The 26,454-nt window shown below is 40.0% G+C and overlaps 1 protein-coding gene across 2 annotated transcripts in view; it reads right to left on the bottom strand.

The window, feature by feature from the left end:
- The window catches only part of LOC147152580 (rho GTPase-activating protein 6-like), a 79,717-nt gene that overhangs the window by 24,696 nt on the left and 28,567 nt on the right, over positions 1-26,454 (bottom strand). Inside the window, exon 1 of one of the 2 annotated variants that reach the window (XM_086048696.1) lies at positions 19,014-19,343. The exons of the other annotated variant lie outside the window; for it this stretch is intronic. Coding sequence (XP_085904822.1) covers positions 19,014-19,055 — 42 coding nt within the window. The 5' untranslated portion in view covers positions 19,056-19,343. Of the gene's footprint in view, positions 1-19,013; positions 19,344-26,454 lie in introns of those variants that run through there. 2 annotated transcript variants of the gene reach the window in all.

The raw sequence follows: 26,454 nt of genomic DNA, 5'->3' as shown, positions 1-26,454 counted from the left end.
CAAAAATTCACTATGTACAGTTATATTGACAAACGACGTTGTCTTTTGTTATTGTGTTGCTACGAGCTGAGGTGGGTTTTTTTCATGTGTGTTTCTTTTTTCCTGTGGACGAATGGCGACCAAGGCAGGGTGAAGTCTGTATTTGTCTTTAGTCTGTCTTAGCTGGGATTGGCTCCAGCCCTGCAGAACCCTGAACAGGATATAGCAGCATAGATAGATGGATGCTTTGTGTCTTACTTTGCTAGTGTTCTACTATTGCTATAGTAACCTATAGATAACAAATATATCTCTATCTGGCTATAAGACTTCACACCGATGTGCAGCTGAATGGGATATCAGTCAATATTTTGTATTTTATGCGCGTTTGGTGATCGGCCGTAATGTCTTTAATTTGCCAATTGATCCAATTGATCGGTTCTGTGAAATAAGTAATATTACAGCCGCAGTCTTTCCTACATGTACGGCACATTTACCTGTGGTGGATCACCACAGGTGAATTTTGGCTGCTACTAAAAGATTGTGGCGCTTCCTGTCAATATGATGACTCCTCCAATACGTTTTATTGCTGCACAGAAAAGCGCTCTGCCGCTTGTGTGGTCCTTGTGTGAGTCTGCTAATCGACAGCAGTACCCATTTTCTTTGTGGTATGATACTGCAAATACAGTGCCTGAAATGACTTAAGTATCAAGTGTGTCGATGTTTAAAGTTTGGAAATCAATACAGTGGTACCAGCTCAAACAGTGTCCATCCCTCTCGCCACTCCAGCAGCCACAATGGCCATCTTGTCACTGTGACAGCACACTTGGTGCTCCTTTTGTTGACTTTGGGGGTATTTTGGCTCGGAAGCAACACTCCAGGCCGAGTGATTTTCCCTAATGCATATTTCCAAATGTTTAACGCCGTTAACCCTGTTAACAGCTAAATGTGACAATAACTCTTGTGTTGTCAACAATAGTCCAGTAGGCACCACAATGTCGCATATGCAGATGAGAATGACAAGGCACATTCCCTACTGTCCACAATTACACAGTTTCCAAGTTCCAAATTATCTTTATGAAACAAATGAAGATATATATGCAACTGTCACTTAAAGTTACAACCTCGCTTTATAACTCGTTCACTGCTTTCAAAGATATGTACCGGTATGTCAAAGTCCCATGTCCATCAATACAGTATTAGACTGTTATACAATTTCAACATCCCGCTTCACTTCATCCTGCCATGCTGGAGTCACGGCTCATAAATCCCCAAGTTAAGTTATTCATTACAAACATTTTGAAAAGGTTCCAACTCCAGTATTTAATTGAAAATCTTTTTCTATTGCATGGCTTAAAAGCAGCTACATTGTAAATAAAAGTTATACTTTTTATCCTTTTTAAAAGTTATGGTTGTTTGATAATGAATAAATGTTTTATATTCAAATCACATGACCCCCCCCCCCCAAATTCCCTTCCTTGGGGCATTTCAAAGATTGCCAAACATTGGCAAAAATGCTTGAGAAAACCTCTGTTGATGCTCTGTAAACAAAATGTTGCACCCTGCCAGGGGACTACAGATGGAAATTAGCCAACAGCTCTAATCTGTCATATTTACATGTAAATGTTCATGAATATACATTATCCGCCTTGGGATAGACCACTAAGGATCGTCTTGCATGTGCAAAGATGTTTAATGTAACAGTGTTAATTTTATATTTGATTTTAATTTAATCCCACATGAAACATAAAGCACAAAATCGAGATTTGTGGTGATAGTAATAATTCAAACCACGCAGATGGTTCATTTGTAGCATTTCCACTCTGAATGTGTCATTTAAAACAATGATCTTGTATTACATTTTGTGTGAGTGCTGTCACCGTATCGATCCCTTAACTGTGCCTTCTGTTTCGGGACCTCAGTAGCACAGTGTTTTTTTCCCTGATTTAAATCTCATGTTAATCCTATTAAGGAATTTTTAGTCTACATTTCACTGCAGTGACAGGCACATGAGCCAACAAAAGTAAATCACATTCCCCTGCAATTCCCCCTTCTGATCTTCTTTCACCGTATCCGTTTAACACAGCAGGATCAGAGAAAAGTCTTTAAGACTCTATTTTCCGCATGGGTGCCACACCAACCACCTCCCTCCCAAATCAATTTCTTGTTAATCCTGTGTGGTAGTTAAAGAGTTGTGGGATTACAGCACACCGGTCCACTCCTCCAAATCCGGATGATATTGTTGGTGGAGATGACAGTGTTAAAGCAGAGCTGTGGTCACACGACAGCATCTCTGAGATGAGCTTAGAGCAGCAGGAAGAAAAATGGTCTCTTGTTTTTGCTCCATGGCTCCCCCTACATTTGCAATGTAGCAAACGACACACATCTAAACTAAAACAACACACGAGGTGTTTGGGCTATTCCAACAATATTATAGTGCACTAAAAAAGACTATCTACCTGCCACCATTGCAACAAAAGAAATGTGATTATCTTCAAGTCTACAAGCCAATGTTGCATGCTGAATAATTTTAAGGATTACCAAATATATTGGGTGGTCGACTGGTTAGCACGTCCGCCTCCCAGTTCAGAGGTCGTGGGTTCGATCCCGGCTGCGGAATTCCTGTGTGGAGTTTGCAAGTTCTCCCCGTACCTGTGTGGGTTTTCTCCGGGTACTCCGGTTTCCTCCCACATTCCAAAAACATGCATGGTAAGTTGATTGGACACTCTAAATTGCCCCTAGGTGTGATTGCGAGTACGGCGGTTTGTTTGTGTGCCCTGCAATTGGCTGCCAACCAGTTCAGGGTGTACCCCGCCTACTGCCCGATGACAGCTGGGATAGGCTCCAGCATGCCCGCGACCCTTGTGAGGATAAGCCGTATAGATAATGGATGGATGGATGGATGGACCAAATATATTGTTGATGTGACATGTTTGAAGAGTATACGGTGGAAAAAAAGCAAGCTCCATCATGCCCACCGTGCGTTTAGAGTGGACAAGAAATGTTGAACATAGTGAGTCTGATTTTAGAAATGGTTTGCATGTGCAAAACTGGGCACAATATTTTCACTTCCAAAACTAAAACTAAAAAGAAAAAACAAAACTACTCACCTGTAAATAATGTGTCTTTTGTGTGGTTTTACTGAATTATAAAATGTGTTTTTGTTCTTATTTATTTCAAGTTAAGGTTTTATGTCATAACTGTAATTGCGATATTTGATTATTGATTATTAAGTTGTCTGTTTTATTAATTGATATATATTTTAGGTCTTGTGGAAGAACTCAACTGGGTACCACAGTTGAGAATCAGCATTAGCTATAACCTCTACATCAGGGGTCACCAACTCCGGTCCTCGAGGGCACCTGTCCTGCAGGTTTTCAATCTCTCCTTGCTGTAACACACCTGATTCAAATAATCAGCTCATCAACAAGCTCTGAAGAAGCTTGATAACGATCATGATCTCTTGAAACAGGTGCGTTGCAGCTGGGATTGATGGAAAACAGGCAGGACACCGGCCCTTGAGGATCGAGTTTGGACCTGCTCTACATGCATCACATCAGCTGCAAGCTTGTATCTATGTTTGACTACATTGTCCCTGTCAAATAAAGATTTATTATTACAAGCTTGATTGTGCATACAGGCAGATGTGAAAGCTGATCTACTAACCGGGCGCAAAGAAAATTGTGCTCGCATATTGCGACGCAGTTCATTTTGTGCTTTGTGGGGGAGTATATGGAAATTGATGAAATGTATTTTTAATTTGGCGCACGCAATCCGATTGCTCAAACATGAGACGAATTGCGCTGGCTGATTTTACATCTTTAAACAGCGCATCTAAAAGGCTGGTGCAAATAAGCACACAAAGCGGTACAAGTGTACTGCAGGTGTTCCACTCGTGTAAACATTTTAGAGATGCTAACAAAAATTATGACAACATATCGTCTATTCAACAAAATTTTGGGAGATTCTGAATGCTCTAAGGCCTTCCTAAGAGTCCTGCCATATCGCATGTGGCAAAACACTTTCACTCGAGGTCATTTCAGTGCACTCTGATGATTGGTGTGCTGGCCAACTCCCAAAGTAGTTTTCTTTATACCGTCCCAATTTTTATGTGCTCACACCTGTACATGCAATTTCCACACACTCGGAGAATTTAAAAAAAAAAAAAGGCTTTTATGCGATTGCTGGCATCCCCAAACTGATGACAGCAATGGATTCCTTTTCTGTAACTCAGTAATATATCTGTTTGCCTCATCCACTACCGCTTCCAATTCCTCCACTTGAAACTTCATTGCGCACTTGTGGTGGTCCCCCAAATTATTACTGGTGAAAACCATCACAACTACCTTAAACCCAATTTTAAATATGGTGCTCTCCACCACTTTTACACCTGACGGCAATTGCTCTGATGTGTTAGAGGGTGCAAACATGAAACGTGACTATTTGGAATTTTAGTTTAAAAACCATCAAAACATGTGCAACGCAGCCACCAACATCAAGCGCAATCTTTTAGGACAAACACGCAATTTAGCACCTGGTATTTAGGACCTTAGTAAATTAGGCAAAGTCTGCTTGAGACAATGATCAACCTCTGATTTGTTCTTAATTCAAAACAATTTTCTTCCCAGTTACAATGCTTTAAATTTAGCAATACAAATAACCCAACCCAGGGTAGCTGTCACACCGATAAACTTTTCACACAGGCCATTTTTAGCTAAAATTGTAACGCAATGTTAAAATGAGCTAAAAAAATGTTAATATTAAAAAATAAAAGAATACAGTGTCGTCTTTCAATGAGACAGTCTGGATTTTTTTCCCAGAATTTAAAACATCAAGGTGTCTTAACATTTCTAAGGCACGTCTTCATCAAAGTACCACATGGATCAAGATTGAAGACATATTTTTGACATCATTTTTCTTGCCATCGTGAAATTGGCTCATTTTAGTGGTGGTTCTTTCAGTCCAATAGACAACCGGCAGGTTGGACCTCGCCAGCGCGATCCTGATGGCGTTTGACCTTCTCCTTTTCCACCTAACTAGCGACAAGTGATTGCGGCAGCCGTCAGCTTTTGCTTCTACGAGCGGAAACAAAGCCCACTTGTGTGGAAAACAAGCGAGTGCCCTCAGTTTAAATACAATGAATGCATTTAATCATCCACACCAGTTCAGTGTATGTGGAGCAAGGATACATCGCCAATCGCAAACACACACAAACAGCACTTAAATAGAAGCTAACGTTTTGAAAACGCAAATTTACACTACACTAACACACTAAACAAGCTTACCTTGCACAAAGCCACCACGGGATAATTTATCATATCTACTCCATACCAGGGCCGGAGCCATGGGTGGGCCTGGGTGGGCACAGACCCACCCAGGTTGACAGACTGCCCACCCAGTGGGATGCATGGAAAAAAAAAGTACCTTTAAATGGTTTGTAAATTATTTTTGAATTTGTGTTTCGGTGTGTTTTTTTATTGTATTAAATATTAAGAGTGGCATAATTGTGGTTGTCTAAGGAATAATCCGAACTTCATATTATTCAGTTTGCCGTTTCATTTGAATATGCGATGTGTCGGGACAGGAGGATTGTGCTCAGTGAGAGAAATATTCAGGCCCAACCTGATTTTTCCAGGCCCGCCCATTAGCCACGTTCTGGCTCCGCCCCTGCTCAAAACAAATTGCCCGCAGTATTTCACGATACTGTGTCAAGAACGTGAGGGTTTGCTTTGCGTGGGAGTTCATCGTGAGCGAAAAATGTAGCTGAGTGCATTGTTTACGTGCGACCCCTTGGAGTACGTGAGCACAATGCAGGGGGTACATATAAATATTTGATCATTTATTTTCCATATCTGGCACCGCAGTGTGCAGTGTGGAACCTGTGGCACAACCAGTGGCTCAGTGTCTCATTAAAGCTCAGATGCCTGATGATAAGAAAGTAAAACTGCTGTAGTAGGTTTGAATATTATTCTTATTCAGTGTTTTCTTGATATTTAAAGATTAAATGCCTGTTTAAAGGGGACTTATTCAAAGGATCTTTATTTTGGTGGGGTAAATGTTAGAAGTGTTATATATCACAAAGACAGGTTCATTCTAAATTTGGATTTAATTTATTTTTATGTGTTACTCATTTAGTTTCAAGGTGCCATAATATTCATGTTTATGTTTAAGTTAAAAAGAAGAGAACCAAGAATTAAGTGTTCAAATTCAGAAAACAAAATAAAAGGATTTTCATTGAATCATCAATTGTGTTACGTTTGACTTTTGGAGAATCATCAGCCGGTAGTTAATCAAACACTGAATTTATCATTGTTTTTCAGTTTGTGGCTATGTCTTCTACTGAAAGTAAAGTGATCAATGCCCATTATTCTCAACCACGAAACAACTAACATTTTGAAATTCGCCGACGATTCCTAATCACTGTTTGAACGGGATGTATGACTGGGACGTTGATCTTCAGGCTCAACTGGGCACGCTTGTTTTGTGGTCATTGCTTATGGTAGCACATTCTTTGACACAATCCTGACATCAGATCAGGACATCAAAGGTCACTTTGCCAGCATGTAACAAATGGAAAACACAGTCAAAAATAAGGCCATAACAATTTTATGGGCCACTTTTTTCTCCATTAGACCGTTATAAGGATGTGTGACATAAAACTGAGGGCTAAGTATAAGTAGTCCAAACTTTGTGGTTCAGTGCAGGAAGTTTTAGCCAAGTGTAACTTCCTGGAGACCTCCCCACACCCACTAATGCCCAGCGATGTGTGTGCGCATATGTGTACATGTGCTAATCTATTACTGATTTCCTGAAGGAAAGAGAGCATGCCTGTCGTTACCCTTTAAAAGAGGCCTAAGCGGGAGTATGTTTCTCATTTTATTTTCAAATCTGGCTCAAAGGGTTCAAATAAGTTATTGAATATGAATATAAGTGACGCCACACCGACTGCAATGCTCCATTCTTAAACTCTTTGTCATACGTTTTGATGAGAATTATTTCTTTCGCAGAAATGTAGGATTGTAAATTAAAATGTACCTTCGCCAGCCTCCTCCAATTTGCCTTTAAATTAATATAGTAATAATAATCGTTTGGGATATTGTCAGTTACGGTAGGGACTGATTCAATAACATGTTAATTACTGTACCTGTAGTAGAACTTTAATTGTAGTTGTAGTTCGTGCAGTGGCACAGTAATATATTTGGAACGTTTTCTAATATTTTGCTAACTTTATTCAGGAAAGGGAGGGATTACACATATTAGAAACAGCTCTCTGTAAGATGCATCACAGTTCTATGGCACTACAGATTCAATAATAAACTTTGCGGCCATTTCCATACTGGAAGCTGAAGGCGAGCCCAGCCGACTTCCGGTGGCAGATGAGGTACATCCTGGCCTGATCATTCGTCAATGACAGGACTGTCACACATATAGTCCACCTATTCGTACTCACAATAGACACTGAGAATTTACAGCATCCAGTGAATGTAGCATACATTTTTTAAACTCAATAAAGAAAGGCCAGAACTGAAATACAAACCCACATCCCAACCTTCTTTCAACCATGCCATGCCTCGCAATAATAATGAATACATTGTTAAACCAATGAATAAATACATGAAAACATCGCTAACCTTGCTAGACCTTTTAGAATTGCCATTCCAACAACAAGCAGCATTAATGGACTGTTATAGACTAGTAGGTAAATGTTGAGTGTTTGAGTGCAACACAAAAAATGTGTGCATGCCATGCGCGTGTGCATGAGCACTGTTGATCCTTACATTCCAGAGGAAGCCTTGAGAGCAGCTAATCCAGTCTTAGTCAATGGCCTCTTGAACTCTTGGGTCACACTCATGCACACGCGCGCACACATGCGCGCACACTGAAAAGCACACAACATACCTTATACTAAATACAGTATAATATACTTGCTCTACGTGCAAATTTATGCACGCTAAGCAATTGCATGAAAGTATCCCATTGTCAATAACTGTCTGCTGATCATGACGAATCCCTGTAGTTCTTACATTTGTGTGCTTTTCCTCCAAAATGTCACACTTTCAGACAGGAAATGTCACTTCTTTCTAGTTATGCCAAGTCTTAATCCATCTCATTTAATTATTTGTCCTTTTACCTTTCCACAAAGTAGCACATTTTAATTGAATTGACTTGCACTTCCTTCCTTCCTATTGGACCTCTAACAATATAGATAACAATAGTCTTCAACAGCTGGGCATCGTCTATCCGTTTACAACTTCTGGGCTGTATTTCCAACCAAGCCACGTGGTCCCAGTCCGTCCCACGCCAGCGACAGCAATCGGTGTAAGAGAACATAATTTTCACGTCACACAAAGCAGATACGCCGCCAAATAAAGAAAAACTATCGAATAAAAACGACAGACACACCCGCACATGCACAGCACGGTGATTGGTGAAACAAAAACAAAATGGGGCACGTCATTGCATCTGTTGGACCGAAAGGTTTACAACACTGTTATATTTATATAATTATAGTGCGGCACCTGCGTGTGACGTGGTACAGGTAAAGTCCGTTCTCGATGCCGTTTGGCTAACTTGGACCGACCGGTCTTGAATGTAGACAGGAACTCATAGATGGACTAAAGCATAGACGAATGCCCTGCTCTGCGCACATATATTTTTAAATAAATGCAAGACCCCAAACATTTTAGTGCGAATGGTCATTTTTATTTTAAGACATTTTCAAGGGCCAAAATAAAAACAAATGATTAAAAATATAACTCACTATAGCTAGACTACAACCAACCGTGGCCGTTTGTATTCCAACAAGTAATAATTACTATTATGACAGTAGGACACACTGCAGTGCCAGAGCTTTTGTTATCCATCCATCCATCCATTTTCTGAACCATGTATCCTCCCTAGTTTTGCACATGATTGGACAACATAATCTGACAATGAAACTTGACTTTGTGCTAAACTAATAAAACAGTCCAGAACATAGCGATTTCCTACTTGTTGTATAGGTCCGGTTCACCCTTTTTGTGTATTAAGGATCTGGCGTTGGAGGTAGAGAGGTCTGAGTGGCTAGCCATATTAGCCATTAGCTCAGCAGCCCCGCTTGTGTTTACGTTTCATCTGCAGCCTACGGCGCCTGCCAAGCCCGACAACAACATCCATTTTTATATTCAACAGAATTTGTACACGTGCGCATGTACGTATGCACGCATGCACACACAGTAACTGTATTCACAGTTCCACTCTTATTTATACCTGGATCAAAGCAGATTCCAGGGGTGGCACTAGAGGCCACCAGCGTACATGTATCAGGTGAGATTGATTCCCCACCCCTCTTCAAGTGCTTTAACAGAAACAAAGTGTAAATGTTTGAGTGCACGCTCATGCTTGGTAAATATCGTTGGCTTTTTCTATTCAAATCTATTTTTCGTTAGCCAGCAGGAGCCTTATATTGAATCTGTTCTTCTGGAACAAGAGGAGCAAAATAGTACTTGTTTCCAGACAGGAATTGGACAAGCTACAAGCCGCAAAACTTCAAATGTGTCTTTGTCTTCCATGGGAGGAAAAGACAGCAACTGAATGTTTTTTGTTTTATCAATCCCATTTTATTTATATAGCACTTTTCATACATAAGAATGCAACTCAAAGTGCTTTAAAACATTCAAAGCAAAACATAGAATTATCTTCAATCAAAAGAAAAGATAAATTATTTAAAAGTTGTTGAAAGCCAAACTAAAAAGGTGTGTCTTGAGCTTCCTCTTAAAAATATCAACAGTCTCTGCAGACCTGACATCCTCTGGCAAGCTATTCCAAAGGTGAGGACCAAAACGGCTGAATGCAGCCTCGCCATGCAGTTTGGTCCTTGTTTGTTTGGACCTTTTAACTTGTTGGTTGCGCCTATTTTTGTCTCATTGTAAGTGCTGCTTCTGAGACTAATTTCCCTCACGGGATGAATCAAGTATCCATATATTTAACCATTTCTTGTTGATATTTGTTGTTACAAAGAAGTCATACTTTTTTTATTTTTATTTGAATGAATCACCCTCAGATGGCTCCAGTGTTCCAGAGTACAGGGGGAGTCCTGCTTCACTGAGAATGACCCAAAGTCCAGAATACTCCCAGAGAAGACGCCATCATCCTCGCAAGCCGGTGGGAAATCCATAACAAATAAAACATGTAATATAGGCCTGCTTAATAAATGCTGACAGTATGAATGGTAATACTTGAAATTAGGGATGTAACGATTCATTCAAGCCCCGATTCGATTCAACCGTGATTTTCAGTTCTCCGATTTTCAATTTGATTCGATTTAAAAAAAAAAGTCTACCATGCTTGTCTCTGTGCACTAGTATGGTGCTACACCCATTGGCAAAAAATATGTGATGATATTTGGCGCAAGCGTTAGGGCTGCTACAAACTATTATTTTGCTAGTCGACTAATCACCAACAGTAGTGTTGAGTTGCACTAACACTATGAAAATACCAATAAAAACAAAAAATACTTAGACTCATTCATTTTTTTACATAGATGCATATTTTAAGCATTTATATTGATAAATCGTTAAACCAGCTTTATTTGACTCATTTTTTGCAATGTTATCTAGAAGCATCATTTTTCACAAATTGAATCTGCTAGCTGAATCTGCAGCTACATCACAACTGCTCATTCCTAAAGCAGATAACATTTTGAAGTTATACTGTTCTATGCTATTCTTGTTGTGTTACAACACATTTTGCTTTCCTATACAAGAAAACGAGTCCTGCAAGATTCTGTTGTAGTACATGAACACGGCACACCGCTGTCAGGAAAAAAAGGACAGATTTTATTTGGGATAATATGTATGGAGAATGCGTTCTTGTAATTGTAGAATGTTGATGCAGTTCCTGCTCAGTGACATCTGTTAATCTCCCATCCAAAACACAGACATATCTTGGGCTCTAACATTCGGCCACTCATCCAATGTCTGCGGTACTGAAAAACAAGAAAATACAATGTGAAACTCATGAAAGCTAATTTGAGAATCAAAGTCAAGAATTCTTCATTTATCCCCGGAGGAAAATGTGGTTTGTTGGTTCAGTCGTTCCCACACCAAAACAAAAATGCCAACTTTATTGCAACTTATTAGGTCTCTATATAAAGTCGTGTGAATAAGTTTGCCCCCTTCCTGATTTCTTTTTGTGCATGTTTGTCACACTTAAATGTTTCAACAAATAGTCAAAAACAAGACAAGTAAGCACAAAATGCAATTTTTAAATTAAGGGGTTTTATGAAGGGAGGAAAAAAAAACTACATGGCCATGTGTGAAAAAACAAAACAAAAAACCCTGCATTTTATTTCACTTAGGTTATCATTGTCTAATCTTTACATTTCTTTGATGATCTTAAACATTAAAATGAGAAACTATGCAAGAAAATTATCATTTTAAACAGGGCAAATACTTTTTCATGGCACATTTTATCACACATACTTGTTTCTCTTACAAAGCCCCGTATACCGCTGTACTGGGATGAATTGTTGATAATGCCCTTCAGAACTAGTACGAAAGGTTGCTGAAGCTTTCCCCTGTAAATGTTAGAGTAGTTTTCATATTTCAAAATGTATCACCTGCCAGTAACGGCACTGTGCAATGACAATTCTCTGTTTGTCCTTTGAGAGAGAGCACTTCACTAAAACTAATTTCATTTGGCTTCATAAAAGGAAAGAAACAACAGAAAAGTATATCGTCGCCGTCCTGTAAAAAACAATCCTGTCAATTTTTTTTCCGATTTTCTTAACTTTACGTGAACGGTGTTTCCGCATTACAGACATCGCATCGTGAAAGTTTTTTTGAAAAAAATCCCAAATTGGACATGAGTGTTTTTTAACAGGGCAGTGACTATATATATGTATCATATACTAAATGAAACAGTGTTTTGATTTTAAAGACAGAAAAGTTCAGCCCACTTACCATTTGCCAAGAGAAATGCAGCACGAGTGAGCATCACATCAGTCGACATTACCCGACAGAGATGAAATGTTTTGTGTCTTCTTGCACCTCCGCCGCGTTGGGATTTCTTCCACAAGCAAGTGATCAAGGGATGCCAGCGCCAGTTGCAACAAAAATCAGTCTGCGGTACAGTTAGTGACATTGAAGCCGATTTGCTTCGTTTGCGCACAGCCGCTGAACATTCCGATGGTGTGGAGGTGTGTCGAGGCCAGCTTGTTTTGGTGTGTCACTTTGTCGGACAGAGGGCATTGGTGTGTAGAGGCCCTAAACAGGGGTCTTCAATCCTATTCCTTGAGGGCCGGTGTCCTACCTGTTTTCCATCTGTCCCTGCTGCAACACACACCCGATTCAAATGATCAGTGCCGTTATCCGGCTTTTGCAGACCTTTGGTGAATATTTGTAGCTGCGCTAAGACATACTGTATGTTCGTAAAATGCCATAATCAAGGGCATGCTGGTAGTGTGTACACACTTTGTCCAAAACACAGCCGTTTACGAAATAATTATTCAGTCCATGCTGAGTGATGCTGACTGCGCAAGTGAGGAGATGATTTACTTTTGAAGCTGCAGATTTATGAAAATAATTCAATTTAGTTAGTCGAGACCACATAGTTGGGGCTTCAGATATGCGTGAGCAATGAGGACCATTCGACTCCGTGACCTTTGGCCCGCAAACACATTGAAGCAGTTAGGCAGATGATCCGTAACGCCCGCCTTTTTGAGTTGCAAGACTTCCTGGAAATTGCTCACATAAAGTAAAACTTGTTACTGTTTGTGGAATTTATGGGGAAATTTTGTGCATGCCCTTGAAGTCACTTTGGGATTCATATGCACTTGGTTTGATACTTTAAATTGTGCCAGATGTAGAAAGGCAAGACTCTGACATTTAACAGCTCAGGCAAATTTTGGTTTGGCTGGGCTGCTCAGGTCAGCAAGACTGACGTCCAGTACGGCGACGGTGATGACACCCCGAGCATTGATTCCTCCGATGAATGCTGTCATCGATTTCCGCTTTGGATGCACAATCCATGCATGTGTTGCTTATAGTATCAAATGAACCAACTGAACGATTTGAGACTCCTACAGTTGATACAGCAACAACATGGTGTCTCAAAGGCAGAGAATGCAGTAGACGTAGCTAATCTGTTTCTTGATGTGACTGACCAACAACCTCTGCTGAAGCAGGAACATATTTCTCAAACCGGGGTAAGAGCTTAACATGCAAATCCTCTCAAGAACGTTCTCCTCTGCGCATCCCTGCTCTGTTTTTTTTTTTTTCTTGCTGCAGCCTTCCTCCAACTCCATAAAAAGACAACTCTCAAGTAGGCTGGACTTGTTTTCGGTTGTTGATAATAAAACAAGCGCAGCTCAACCCCACCCCAGCGCACGGCCATGCCGCAGGTTCTGGCGAGGAAAACGGGAGACGGGCGGTGTTGTCATGACGCGCTAGTAGTGACAACTGTGGAACGCCAAGAGGCACTCCTAAACTCTCTCCCTGCAGTCTTACGCGGTTGCGCCACAGCCACGGCGCCTTCAAGCACCCGGTCAATAAATACGAAATGAGTCACGTGAAATATTAAACCTTCGAGATTGCTGCTTCTGCTTTGAAAACAGACCCATTTTTAGGGCAAAAAAAAAAGATATTCAGCGCATGAACACTGCAGTCTTACCATCGTGTCTGCTGGCTCCTCTGTCCAGGTCAAAGTATGCTTCAGAAAACTTGTGATCAGTGTAAATACACTCACAACACCAATATGACTAAGAGGACACATGCTTGGCTGCTGACACACACGTTTAATAATTTCAGAACAAGGGGAACATGAAGTATTTGTCCTCTGTTCACTAAATAGCAGTAAGACACGCGTTTATTTCTTTTCTTTTTTTTTTTTTTTGCCAGGGCTATTTGCCCTGGGAGCGGCCGCGCAGTAAAATAAACACATCAGAAAGCGAAGAGACGACAGGCGCGTAATAACATTTGGCTCACAGTGAAAAGAGCGAGTTAGGTGTCATCCGGTTGACGACAAGGCGCAGCAAAGTGAAATGAGTGACGTCAAAGTGGGATAAAAAATGGGACACAAAAGGAAGAATTTACGGACTTCTATAAACACAAACGCCACAGGGAGAGAAGGCATTTTGTGTTTGTGGCTGGTGATGGGAAACAGACGTAAGATGACACAGGAGTCCAAGGCACATACGGAAATTAAGCTGGGTGATCAATCTTTTCATAGATGTGCGTCTGCCACGTGTCCCATTTTCAACATTGCACAGCTTTTTCTGCGTTGCACAGTTAATACGCGGACTGAGTCTTATGAGGCCAATATTTATGATTAAAACGTGATAAAATTCCAAGATTATCTCACTTTAAAGCAGACGTCGAGTTCAAGATTTTCCCTGCAATAATGTTTTATGTGGCCCCACTAGTCTAAACACAGTATTCCAATTAATATTGTGTTTGTGGAATAAAGATTAAGCAGAATAATCCACACGATGTTGGCCATCTCAGAGGGGTTGACAGTACCGTACCTGTACTGCCACCTGCTGTGGACTGAAATTGACGTCAAAGTTGCCACGGGCTCGCCTTGCGAACATCACCTGACCAAACCCAGAAAACGGGTGAGCCGTGACCTTCGCAAGGCAAACTTGTGGGCACTTGGAAGTCAGTTTCAGTTGGCAGCAGTTGGCAGTGCTGCATAAAGTGTCAGGCTCCTTGGATGGCTGAAAAGAAGTGGATTTTTTTTTTATCTACTTAATATTGCACAAACACAATATTACTCATAGCACCGGGCTAGATGTGGCACATAGAAGATATTATTGCAAAGTAAAGGTTTGATTTAACTTCCGCGTTAACGCTTTCCTGTGCTGTCATTGTGTAACAAGACGACACCACGCGGCGCATGTGACTGATGCTTCGGCCTTGATGTGCCCTTTTTCAGTTCCTCCCGAATATCATCAGTAGTCAGGGCAGATGTTTAGACGGCAACACAATCACAATAATAATCCTGCATTTAATTCATGTGATTTTATACTGGCTTGTAATATTGACAAGAGCATCTCTGTTGTTGGCCTGGCAACCCAAGTTCATCTACTTTGGCTGTCTGGCATATTGCTGGGTAAGTGTGGACACCTCCTGTGTTGTGGCAGCGCAAACATTACTCTTCACAGCTCAGTGCAGTTCTTGTTCACACCTTGCAACACATTACATCCGAGCAAGAGTTCCGACTTCATTCGCGGGCTTAATTGGTTTAGCTTCGAGGCTTGCGTGGCTTGGCGATTAAATGATGGAAAGGCCAACATTTTTCATCGGCACTATCACAGGGCCACATAAGACCGTGTTCGTCTCAACCAGACATATGGAAAAAATGCTATTTCAATATGGTCAAAATATGTGCAGTATGTCTTTGTTTTTTGTTTTTTAATTGAACCAACATATATCAAGTATCTTCATAAATGTCATACTCAAATGCAAATGCAGCAACAGATGGTTTGAAGCAAAGAACAAAATAACCACATACTGCGATTCTTTTTTCGAGTTCAAAGGGCTCTTGCATATAAAACAACAAACCAACATTGAGTGCAAGAACTCATTTTGTGTATTTTCCCCAATGAACTCAGGCAAAGATTTTAATATACTATGTTCGTCCTGCATGTTATTTAATATCCCCAAATGAAGAGGCAGACTCACTCACCTGTATGATACAGAGCAGTATTGGGCATTTCACTCTGCTTTGTAAAGCATCTAAACAAAATGTTTGCAACGCTATTAAGAGTGCGCAACTCCTCATGCACATTAAACGCACTGTCAACGCAGTGTTTAAATATAAACACGCTGTTGTTCGGCCGCTCTTCACATTCCAGTATGCTTTGCGAAGAATAGAGCAAGTTTCTATAATAAGGACATTAATCAATTCATTGAATGTATGTCTTAACTGTTGGGTTAAATGTTGCACATTGTAATAAACATGAAACCGTGACTGTGACTTGTGTGCAATACAGTAAAACCCCCAGCTAGTGAACTTTGACTTATGCGGTTAAAGAAAACATGACATTGTATTTTACCATGGATGGATAATTCTTTCAAAATATTTGAAAATGTATCAAACATGCCATAACTCCGCACTCACAAATGTGCAATTTTCTTTTCTTCTTTTGAATTTTGTCCAGCAATGAAACTAACATCAAATCCACTTCTAATAGCTGACTTTCAAGATAACTAGCTTTCAGATTATTTGTAAACCAGGATTCCTTGCTCTTGATTTCATTGCCTCCGGTACAGATGATGGATGGATAAATGTAACTCGCACACCGTCACTGTAAAATGTGTGCAATTGCTCCTAAATACAATGTAAACTAGGGACAGACCGATTATCGGCACCGATATTTGGCTTTTTGCCGGCATCAGTCTTTTTAAAAAATCTGATGGCCGATAATAAATCAATTTAAAACTGTGTTGAAATCAAAACAAAGATATCTGAAAGTTTAACATTGGTGTCATTTGGAAATTTTGGAGAACTTCATATACTGGAGAAAACTACATGGAGCTATTGTTTAAGTTTTTGTTTAACTTTGTAAGACATGCTGACAACCCTGGGTGCACCCCGACTTTTTGTTAGAATTTTACAATAAAGATGTATATTGTCAAAATTTTCTTGTAATACTAATTTAAAAAATCAACATTATGCAGATCTGAAAAAATGTTCAATAAACAAATGCTTAAAGACATTTCAACAAAGTGATGAGTTGTTTTTTTTTTTCTTCTAGATTCTGATGCCAATATTTTCCGTTTTACTGAAAATGACCATTGCCTCCAAATATGGGTTATCGGCTTCCTTGACTACTAATAATCGGTGTCGGTATCGGCCTTGAAAAAAATATATCGGTCTATCTCTAATACAAACCATAGTGGTAAAGCAATGTGCTTTATCAAAATTTTACGAAAAGGAGTGACACAACACCCGGTTGCCTTAAGAGAAATGGATCACACCCGACTACATGAGTAATGCGCAGGCATCTGCATCATGGCCAGAAATTAACAGTTCCAAACCGGTAACCACGAGGTGCTGTTACGCATCGTCCCACGCACATTCTCTGGCTTCAAGGCCACTCCGCTCTGGTAAACTACACTCCAAAATATTTATCGACCCCTGTAGGAGTTTATTTATTACCATACTATGACGACGTCTTACTCTTGCATTTCCACAAGAGCACTTTTCTCCAGGCTTGCTGCTTCCGAGCGCATTTTTGCACAAAGTTCAGAAATGGATTAACGAGACTGCTAGACGTCGGTGGACAGCAGTCACGCACTGTCAATGTTTCTGCTTGCAACGAGGTAAAAGAAAGTAGCTGAAGAGGCAGCACAATAACAGTACAGAAGCTGTTGTCCGAGACAGATCATCGAACTTTCAGAACATTACTCCACATATTTGATTACCATGCATTTTCTTTTACCTCCCGAATCCAAACGATAATAAAATGTGCAGCAGCGACATCAAGCTTTGTATGTACAGGTGGCACTTCGTGACCTGGAAATGTTATTTGACCAGTTAGGCGGTTGCAACTTGTTCAAAATCCACGGAGCTGCCATGATATTAAAAAAATCATCAATCTGAAGGAGTCGCTAATACACCACCAACATCAAGTATTCAAAATTTTGAAAATATTTTTTTTCAGTGAATGACAACATTGAATGGCCATTCAACCAACTGCTTTGCCAACCATTAGCATGCCAACTTTATTAGCTGATCGTTTCTTCCTTTTTCACTTCCTGTAATCAAGAGTGTAACACATACTCATGTACTCCTACTCGAGCCAAGTAAATATCGTTTCAGCATCTTCCTAACTGAGCCAAATTAAAAACAAAGGCCACTGATGTTTTTATAATGTGTTTTTTCAGACTAATCAAACTGTTACTTTTGTACTTGTTTGCTTCATTCAAACCCTAAAACAAAAAACTATTGTAGCTACAATTGTAACTATTGTTGCACAATTGTAAAAAGACAATATTTAATCTGTTAATTTATGACTTTGTTTATTTGAGAATCTTTCATTTATACATAATTTGCTCTCAGCAAATTATTTATATCAAGTTAAATCAATTATTTTAAAAAAGCAATTTTATGTTTCACATTTCTTTCTTAAATGGAATGCTAATTGTGCCGTGACCTTAAACCAATGTACTTGTTGAGCAATGATCTTTGGCATACTGTTACACACTGTACACACCTTCAGTACTATTCATGGTCATCTCCCTTGAATTGTTCATCACTTTGGCAACGGGGATTGCGGACCTAAAGGAGTCAATTTATGTCCCTCTGCTAAATCATCACCCACGCTAATAATAAACAGTCCTGTATTTGGGCTAATGTAAGTACATGAATCAATTTAAGTTGAACGTAACAAAAGGGGGGGGGGGGGGGGCACAATGCAATCAGAAAGCTATACACATTGGACAAGGTTTTTTTCTATTCCTATATATGCACCAGGATAACTATTTGTACCTTTTCTAATCGTCTAAAAAAAAAGTGTTCCCAAGCTTTAACAGTCAAGCGTAAGTAAGTGGTCGCCTTTCACTAAAAGGCAAAATAACACATTTCCATAGCGCGAGTGTAACAGCAAACCAACCAGCTGCGCAAGCAACCTGTCGCGTCTCTGCACTTTTTAAATGATCTCATTGGCCTTGACCCGTATGTATGTGTCTGTTTTGCCCTCATCTTGTCAAACACCACCAACAACTGATGTGCAGCTCCGCCGGGCTATTTCTAGAGCAAATTGATTGAAACCAGGAAACAAATGTATCGTGCAAGTGGTGTAAACACCACATATGCAACTTTCCACCACGAACAATTTGTGCCATTGCTCTATGCCAATAGAACATTTCGAAATTCATATCATGATTCAGTTCCACTATAGCAGCATGCAATTCAAATGCATGATACCGTCATAATGCAAAATTCAAATGTGTCCGTCACACACGCGCTGTGACAGCAAGGAGCACACGCTGCTAGGTCAACACAACGCCACGTACAGTATAGGAATAATTATAATTTAAGGCAAGACTTACGAGGTAGGAATTTTGCCTGTCGAGGAACACGGCGTCTCCCATGGCCCCAGACCAATATCCACAAATAAACACTCCGAAATGTATGTGGAACAGACGGGCTCTTGCTTCCAAGTATTAAGTCCAAATAAGTGTGCGCGCGTCAGACATGAGCATAAAAAGAGTCTCCGCTTATCTTCCTTCTGCAACAACACTGAAGCATATTTTGACCCCCCCCCCCACCCCCTAATGTATGGCGCCGAATAGACTCCCGTTGATGTTTCTACAACCGTCAGATGGTTGTGTCAGAATCCAGGACGCCATCGTGCGTCATGCGTAACAGATCCATACTACGCGCTCACTGGGCGCTGATGAGGATAAGATGCTGAACCAAGCGAGTAAAAGCAGTTACCCGCAACAAGTTAATGTCATTTGAAATAAGACTTCCGCTATGCACTTTCAAATTAAAACCATCTCGTCCCGCTAAAAAATGCGTTTAATGCCACTCTTCACGTCAACGTGCTGTGATATGCAAACCCAAAACATGACAAATGTTTACGTACAGCTTTCCAATCCAATAACTAGTATACTGCTATCATCTGTAAGGAAGAAAATGCCTTTGTAAATAAAATTATATTACTATAATTACTGCTATTATTGTGGTTGTTGTGGTAAAATATACAAAAATTATACAGAGAGGTGTGTCTAATACGCGTGAGTTCTACAAATCTGTATACTACAAATGTTTTGAATTACAAAGTAATGAAAAAATACCTCTGACAATGTCAATAAAAAACAATTCAATAAACATTTTCAATACAGAAGAGGGGTGTGTGTTCCAATAGATTGGCATATCTAATACAGTAACATGCAAAAGCAAAATAAAGCAATATGCTTTTATTTTGTAGGTGAACCTATCAAATTACGTTCCCTTTCATACTTCTCCGTGTTTGACACTGATAAATGTAGCAGTGACCAAGGGGCGGGAAGCTCGCAAAATCTTTATGTTGCATAAACCCATACAGGGAAATTTTGATTTAAATATATATGGTCCAGAACTTGAATTACTGCTCCGGTTGGCATGGGAGTGATTTTCCAAACAATACATTATTAATAAATCTGTACAATACATTGTACAGCACTCCCATCTTTTTTTCAATTCAAACATATTGCGAAAGTATATATTTCCCCACATATAAGATGAATTTATATTAAGAAAATTGACTGTCTCCTTCTTCTTCTCATTATTATTATTATTATTATTATTATTATTATTATTATTATTATTATTATTATTATTATTATTATTATTATTAGTAGTAGTAGTAGTAGTAGTATGTTAATTATGGCTATTTTTTTAAACGCCTCCTTTTAAATATAGTCTTGGAAAGGCTCATGAGAGAAGCAGACAACTGGAAGACTGAAAGGAGCACATTGCTTGGTTTATGCAATTGTTGATGTGGAACCGATGTTGGGCAATCTGTCAAAAGCCTCTGCAGGCTGTAAAAGCTTGTAAAAACAGAATGAGCAAAGCAAACGGAGACATTACATTTAGGACACTGTGGCTAAGGGGAGTTTCAACATGGAGAAGCGCCCATTCAGCATTCGAAAAAGAAGAAGTGATGCCAAATTCCTCCTTATCAGATAGTACCACAACCATTTAAAGAATGGCAAGAAGTTTGTAGCAGAACAGTTTCTATACACTGATATCTATAGAGATAGAATACTGAGATAAGTGTTAAACAGTCAAGGGGCCTGCGCAAACATATGGTAATGTCACATAACATTTCGACTTAGCATGCACTTGTGGCCTTGTTTGGACCAAGCATTTTATTTCATTGTGCATTTTGATGACCCACTGGAAAAACACATCTTAGCTTGATGTATTTGTCCTTGTATTATTGCGCAACACAGGAGCAAAGTGCACCAAAGTCAAACTGAAAGAATGGGAAAAACAAAAATGTAATAAATAGGCATCGTCTAGACAAAATGAAGTCAGACATTCTTGAGGATGATCAAGAGGAAATTTACACAGTTTTTTTTCCTGTTTGCCTTAAGTCGCTGAAGTTCATTTGCGAGGCAGAAGGCTGTTGTTAAATACTTGAGTGGGAGGAGCTCCTAAAATGGTGTTTCCAATGTGACCCAGAAGCTGTGTAGGAAGAAGGGGAGGCATGTGAAGTATGGACATGCAGCCCATATGCGGTGTAGGATTCTGCTCCTTTTTGTCATATGCTTTGACAACTCTTTCATACACAGGTCCAGACTGAGTTGCAAAACGCTACCGTATGTTGCGTGATCACGACCTTCTGAATTATGAACGCCAAGATGCTGCATGACATCACAATTGGAGTGGAAACTATGCCATATGACGTGCTTGAAGATGCTCCACTGGGCAACAGAGAAAGAGAGACTTTGATGTGTTTAATAAACATTTGCAAAATAGATGTTTGAAGCGCACACTAGAGGCATTTACCAGCGTTGCGTCACGCAGGACCAGCTTGCCTCCCTCGCAGAGAAGACAAAGGGTGTGGAGGCTCATGAAAAAAACAGGACTGGACATGGGAGGATCTCGTTTGAGAAAGACAGCCGAAAACATGAATTGGATTATTTTCCACCTCCTTCTGACACAACAGCAAAGCAGAAAGGTTCAACCGTACTGGGGATTTAGTCACAATAACTGTTCTCTGTTTACCTTCAAAATCGCAGTTCAAATTGCAAAATTGCACTAGTTCATCACAATCTGAAGGAGATCGTGGGGGAAAAAAAAGAGTGTGAGCACGTAAAAGAACGTACAGTACAGCAGACGCTGAACAAAGCTACGGTGGATGACCTCACAACTGGGGAATGTGTGTGCGTGTGTGTTGGGGGCGGTGTGTGCAGGCGTATATATACTGTATGTGTGCGTTTGAGAAAGTATGTAGGATCCTTGTTTGATATATTGGAAAGAAACACATACATTGATCATTTAATTTATTTTCATGGGTCTCACAATTTCCCTGTATGACCTTTTTCTGTCTGGAAAAAAAAGGTCCGTGCAAGCAAGGCCTTCTTTGCTGACCTAAACACTCTCAGAAGCACTGACCTACATTCACACATTTGTTCCATGAAATTTACTCCCAATAGCCTATTTTCTTTATTTCAAAACTTTTCTCTTGGTTGTACTGCTTCTGATAGGTGTTTGTGGATGTTAGATTTTGTGTCCAATCAAATTTCCGCCTCTGTGTGCTGTCAATCTAATCTGCAGACCTAAGTCATCAAATACAAGTCGAATTTTTATTTGGTTAAAGCAAACCGTATGTCAAGTCATGAAATCCTGCTCAGTTATAGCCAAACTTACGGCCCAGCAGCTGTATATGTGTCCTTACTACCTTGCAATGACGGTGGAACATTGTATCGGTGCTAGAGCAGATCCTTTTTTCTTCACCTGTGACGAGCGTCTATCAGCGACTTAAGTCAACGCGAGTCCAAGACATGTGACTCGAGTCCCCCACTTCTGCAGATTTTTTTGCTGTGGCCGATCATGTTAATCAGATTTCAAATTCATCCACTCACTCGATAATATCAGCATTCTTCCTTCCTCCGATGAGTGATCTGGTGAGTATGATGTATTTTACTGTGACAATTTTGTTTTAGGCTTTGTCATATTGATTCTTAATTTCTCCAGATAATGTGATGTACAGTTGCACAGTTGGGTGTTGTAATATTGTATTTCTTTTTATAGTATTGATTATCCCTATAATAATAGTATAATAATAATAATAATAGTATTCCTATAATTGTGATATGTTGGCGGTGGTATTAAAGAGGTGCAAGTTGGGTAAGTGAATGCCCGGGTACCAAATGCACGGCCCGCGTTTGGCTTTTCACTTTTGGTTTTAGAATCATTACGAGCTGTTAAAACGAAAGTATTGTACAAACATTTGGGTTTGATGATTTTGAGACCAGCAATTTACATCTGCATCTCATCTTAACTAAAGTGCAATAATTGCATAAAGCCTCTGACCCATTCACAGCATTAAAGCTTCTTGTTCTTCTTTTCCAGATTTTCACTGCAGCCTCTCTAAGTTGTTGTTTGTTTTCAGTGTTACTCCCTTAAGCTTCTGCTTTTGCAGGTAAACTGTATGCTGCAGGGTTTAAGTCTGGAGAGTTGACTAGCCAATCTTAAGGGGAAGTCTTTTGTTGTTTTGTCAGTGTTCGGGTCAACGTGCTGCATCATGAAGGATATCCCAATCCATTATTAGTTGCATCTTTTTAAAAAATTGGTCGACACAACATTGGTGTAGAATTTTGGTTTTATTTTGCCAATACGTGGGACATCAGCGAAGATTAATGAGTCTGTCCCAAAAGAAGCCAAGCAAGCCCGAGCCATGACATGATCTACACTGTGTTTCACACATGTGCCTGGACAGCACATTTGTGATCATGAGCAGTTCTGTTTTTTTCTTGAATCTGTAGCTTTTCCACCACTTTGTCTCAAAAGGGACACTTTGACCCCAATAATGAATGGTTTGCATACTCTGCTATAGCCTTTGTGCGTTTTGTTTTTTGTTTTGTTTTTCATGAAGACTTATTTCCCTTTGGGGCTTGTTGCTGATGTCACTAACAGTTGTTTTGGAGACTTCTTTACAGCTCTCACAATGTTTCTGTCATCAACTGCTGTTGCTTCCCTTCATCTACCTGTTCTCTGTCTGTTATTTAGCACACCAGTGGTTTCTTCCTTCTTCAGGGCATTGCAAATGACTGTGCTGGCTTTGGACAATGTTTGTGCAATGGCTCTGGTTCATTTTCCATCTTCTCTGAGCTTCCCGATTGCTCCAGATGTGTATACCTGGAAATAAAAGCTGAAATGCTCTCTTGTGTCATACCTTTTCATATCAAACCCAGATGCTTTCACTCAACAATAAAAATAAAGGAATTGGCTTCACTGTTCCAATACTTTTGGAAGGAGTTGTATATATATATATATATATATATATATATATATATATATATATATATACTTTTTTTCCTGAACCATCTCGGTAGGGGCTTCACGGTTCGGTGCACGCAGTCATACGATGAATACGTCTGATGGGGGGGTTTGTGTGAGTCAACGCCTGAGACCAAGCGACCGCCACATTTGTTGTTTTAAGAAGAAATAAATCAAAACAAATATAGAAGAAAAATGGTGAGTGCGGGAGAAAGCATGGAGCAAGAGGAGCCTTCTGCACTATACAAATCAGCCTTCAGTATAGTGTTGTGTATATATTAGCTATACTCACTCAAATCTGTCCCCCAAGCAACAGCAAATCACTATTGTTCCTTGCTGCGCTCGCCGCGGCCATTGAAGCCTCGCCACGAAAAATAGACTAAAGACCGACTACAGATGAAAGACGAATTAAATACATGGGCTTCCGACTATGGTTAATCCGTCTATTTTTAAATTTTACCAGCCATTCGTCAACCGTCAGCAAAACAGGCGTCTGTCATAGGCGGATAGACGAGCTGGTCTGTGACACAGATGGAATGCCCAGCTCTGTGTACACAAACACATGCGTGGCATACGGAGCCCTCCCCGACCGCCGCATCTTCATACGCTGGCCTCAACCTACGAAGCAATGGGGAAACCATGCAGGCTCACAGTCAGGAGTGTCAAAGTGTGACGCAGTGATGCTATGTCTTTGCTTCAACACAAATAGATGAACAACCATTCACGCACATGCCTTTGGACATATTAGAGTTGACAGTACATTACCATGTATGTTTTTGGAATGAGGGAGGAAACCGGAGTACCCGGCGAAATCCCCCCAGGGAGAACATGCAAACTCCACACAGGATGGCCGGAGCTCGGCTTTGAGCCCGCAACCTCTGCACTTAGACAAATGTGCTAACCATTATATACCGGTAACCATCAGACATATAACCTACAGCAAAAGTATCAAGTTCAATACCCACACTTAAAAATTCACATCGACAATTTTCATTATGTAACCCACCCATTAATGCTGAAAATAAACATACTCATACCAACAAAACTTCTCTCCCAGATTTGTCAACTCTGCATAACTCCACTTCACTGTGCACTCGGCAATAGACACATGAATTTCAGAGCTTCAGATTGAATTGCTAAATTATATGGGATGTGTTTTATCCCTTTTAGCTATTTATTTATTTTTAATTTGAGGTAGCAGTAAAACAGAGGCGCTTGGGTGACTGAATCATTAACTGAATATGGTATATGTCACATGATCACCAGTTTGAGCCACAATTACATGTTCTAACTGTCGGTCTTGATGCTACTCTGCATAGTGCCCGACATCCAAACTTTTGATGGACTGTCGAGTGAGCTGCAGTAACAGCTGGTGCAGGCTCCCAGGCGATGCAGGAACGGAGTGAACAACCAAATAAGATGCTCAATGAGTGATGTAATGTGATTGTGTTGTGTATAGTCTGACAAACCTCTGCAGCAAAGCTAACTGTGTTTTCGTACCTTTACGTCTGCAAAGGGTAAGACATGTATCCAGCATATCAAACTTGAATTTTTGTTGTTTCAAATATTTATACTGCATTGTAAACACAGAGACCTTCTGGGAATGCTGTTCATGCTCACAACAGATAATGTGAGTGAGAGACAACCAACATGTACAGCCACACTGTACCCCAACAACATCACAGCACTTGAGCACTTTAACTTGAAGTCAATGCAGCTTTTCGTTGAGGTGTTTTCACTTTCACTTCTAATTGAATCCTTGGAGGCAACTTTGTGGGAGACTCAACAGTTTAAATCTAAGAAGTTGAGTAGAAACTGGTCCAAACCGCATAAAAAGGAACACAACACCAAATATGGGTAAGATATTACATTATAAAATGTTAATATTGAACATACTCCACATGCATTGGCCAAGTGTAAGCACACACACAGTTATCAATAGTTTAACACAACCTTCATCTGTGTTTGTGCAGGTAAAAAAAAGAAAGAAAGAAAGAAAGAAAGAAACAAAGAAACAAAGAAAGAGAGAAACAAAGAAAGAAAGAAAGAAAGAAAGAAAGAAAGAAAGAAAGAGAGGAAAAGAAAGAAAGGAAAATAAAGAAAGAAGAAAACAAAAAGGAAGAGGAGGGGGTTGACAAATCCATCTTGTGTCTTTTTCACACTCTGGAATGCAGCTGGAATCCAAGCTTGACTCCTCAGTTGACACTCCCACTGCCTCATGTCATGAGACACACACGCACGCACACGCACACACATATACAGGCTCCATATGCACGAGTTAGGTCCAAACCACTACAAGAAATGCCTGCATGGGATGACCTGTCCAGCTGATACAGTGCCTCCAGAAAGTAGTCAGTGCCCCTTTCAATTAGTTTTCATTGGTTACATTGCATCCAGCCAATCTTTAAGAGCCACCATTTTTTTTTTCAAGGAGTCAAAGGTCCATTCTTCACCCTTTTAAAATAATGGTTTAGTCATATTTTCAGAATAAGAAGA

The sequence above is a fragment of the Filicampus tigris genome, chromosome 1 (assembly GCF_054856515.1).
Source record: "Filicampus tigris isolate MCC_2025a chromosome 1, RoL_Ftig_1.0, whole genome shotgun sequence".
In the NCBI taxonomy this organism is placed as follows: Eukaryota; Metazoa; Chordata; class Actinopteri; order Syngnathiformes; family Syngnathidae; genus Filicampus; species Filicampus tigris.
This window is presented reverse-complemented; position numbering and strand designations above follow the sequence as displayed.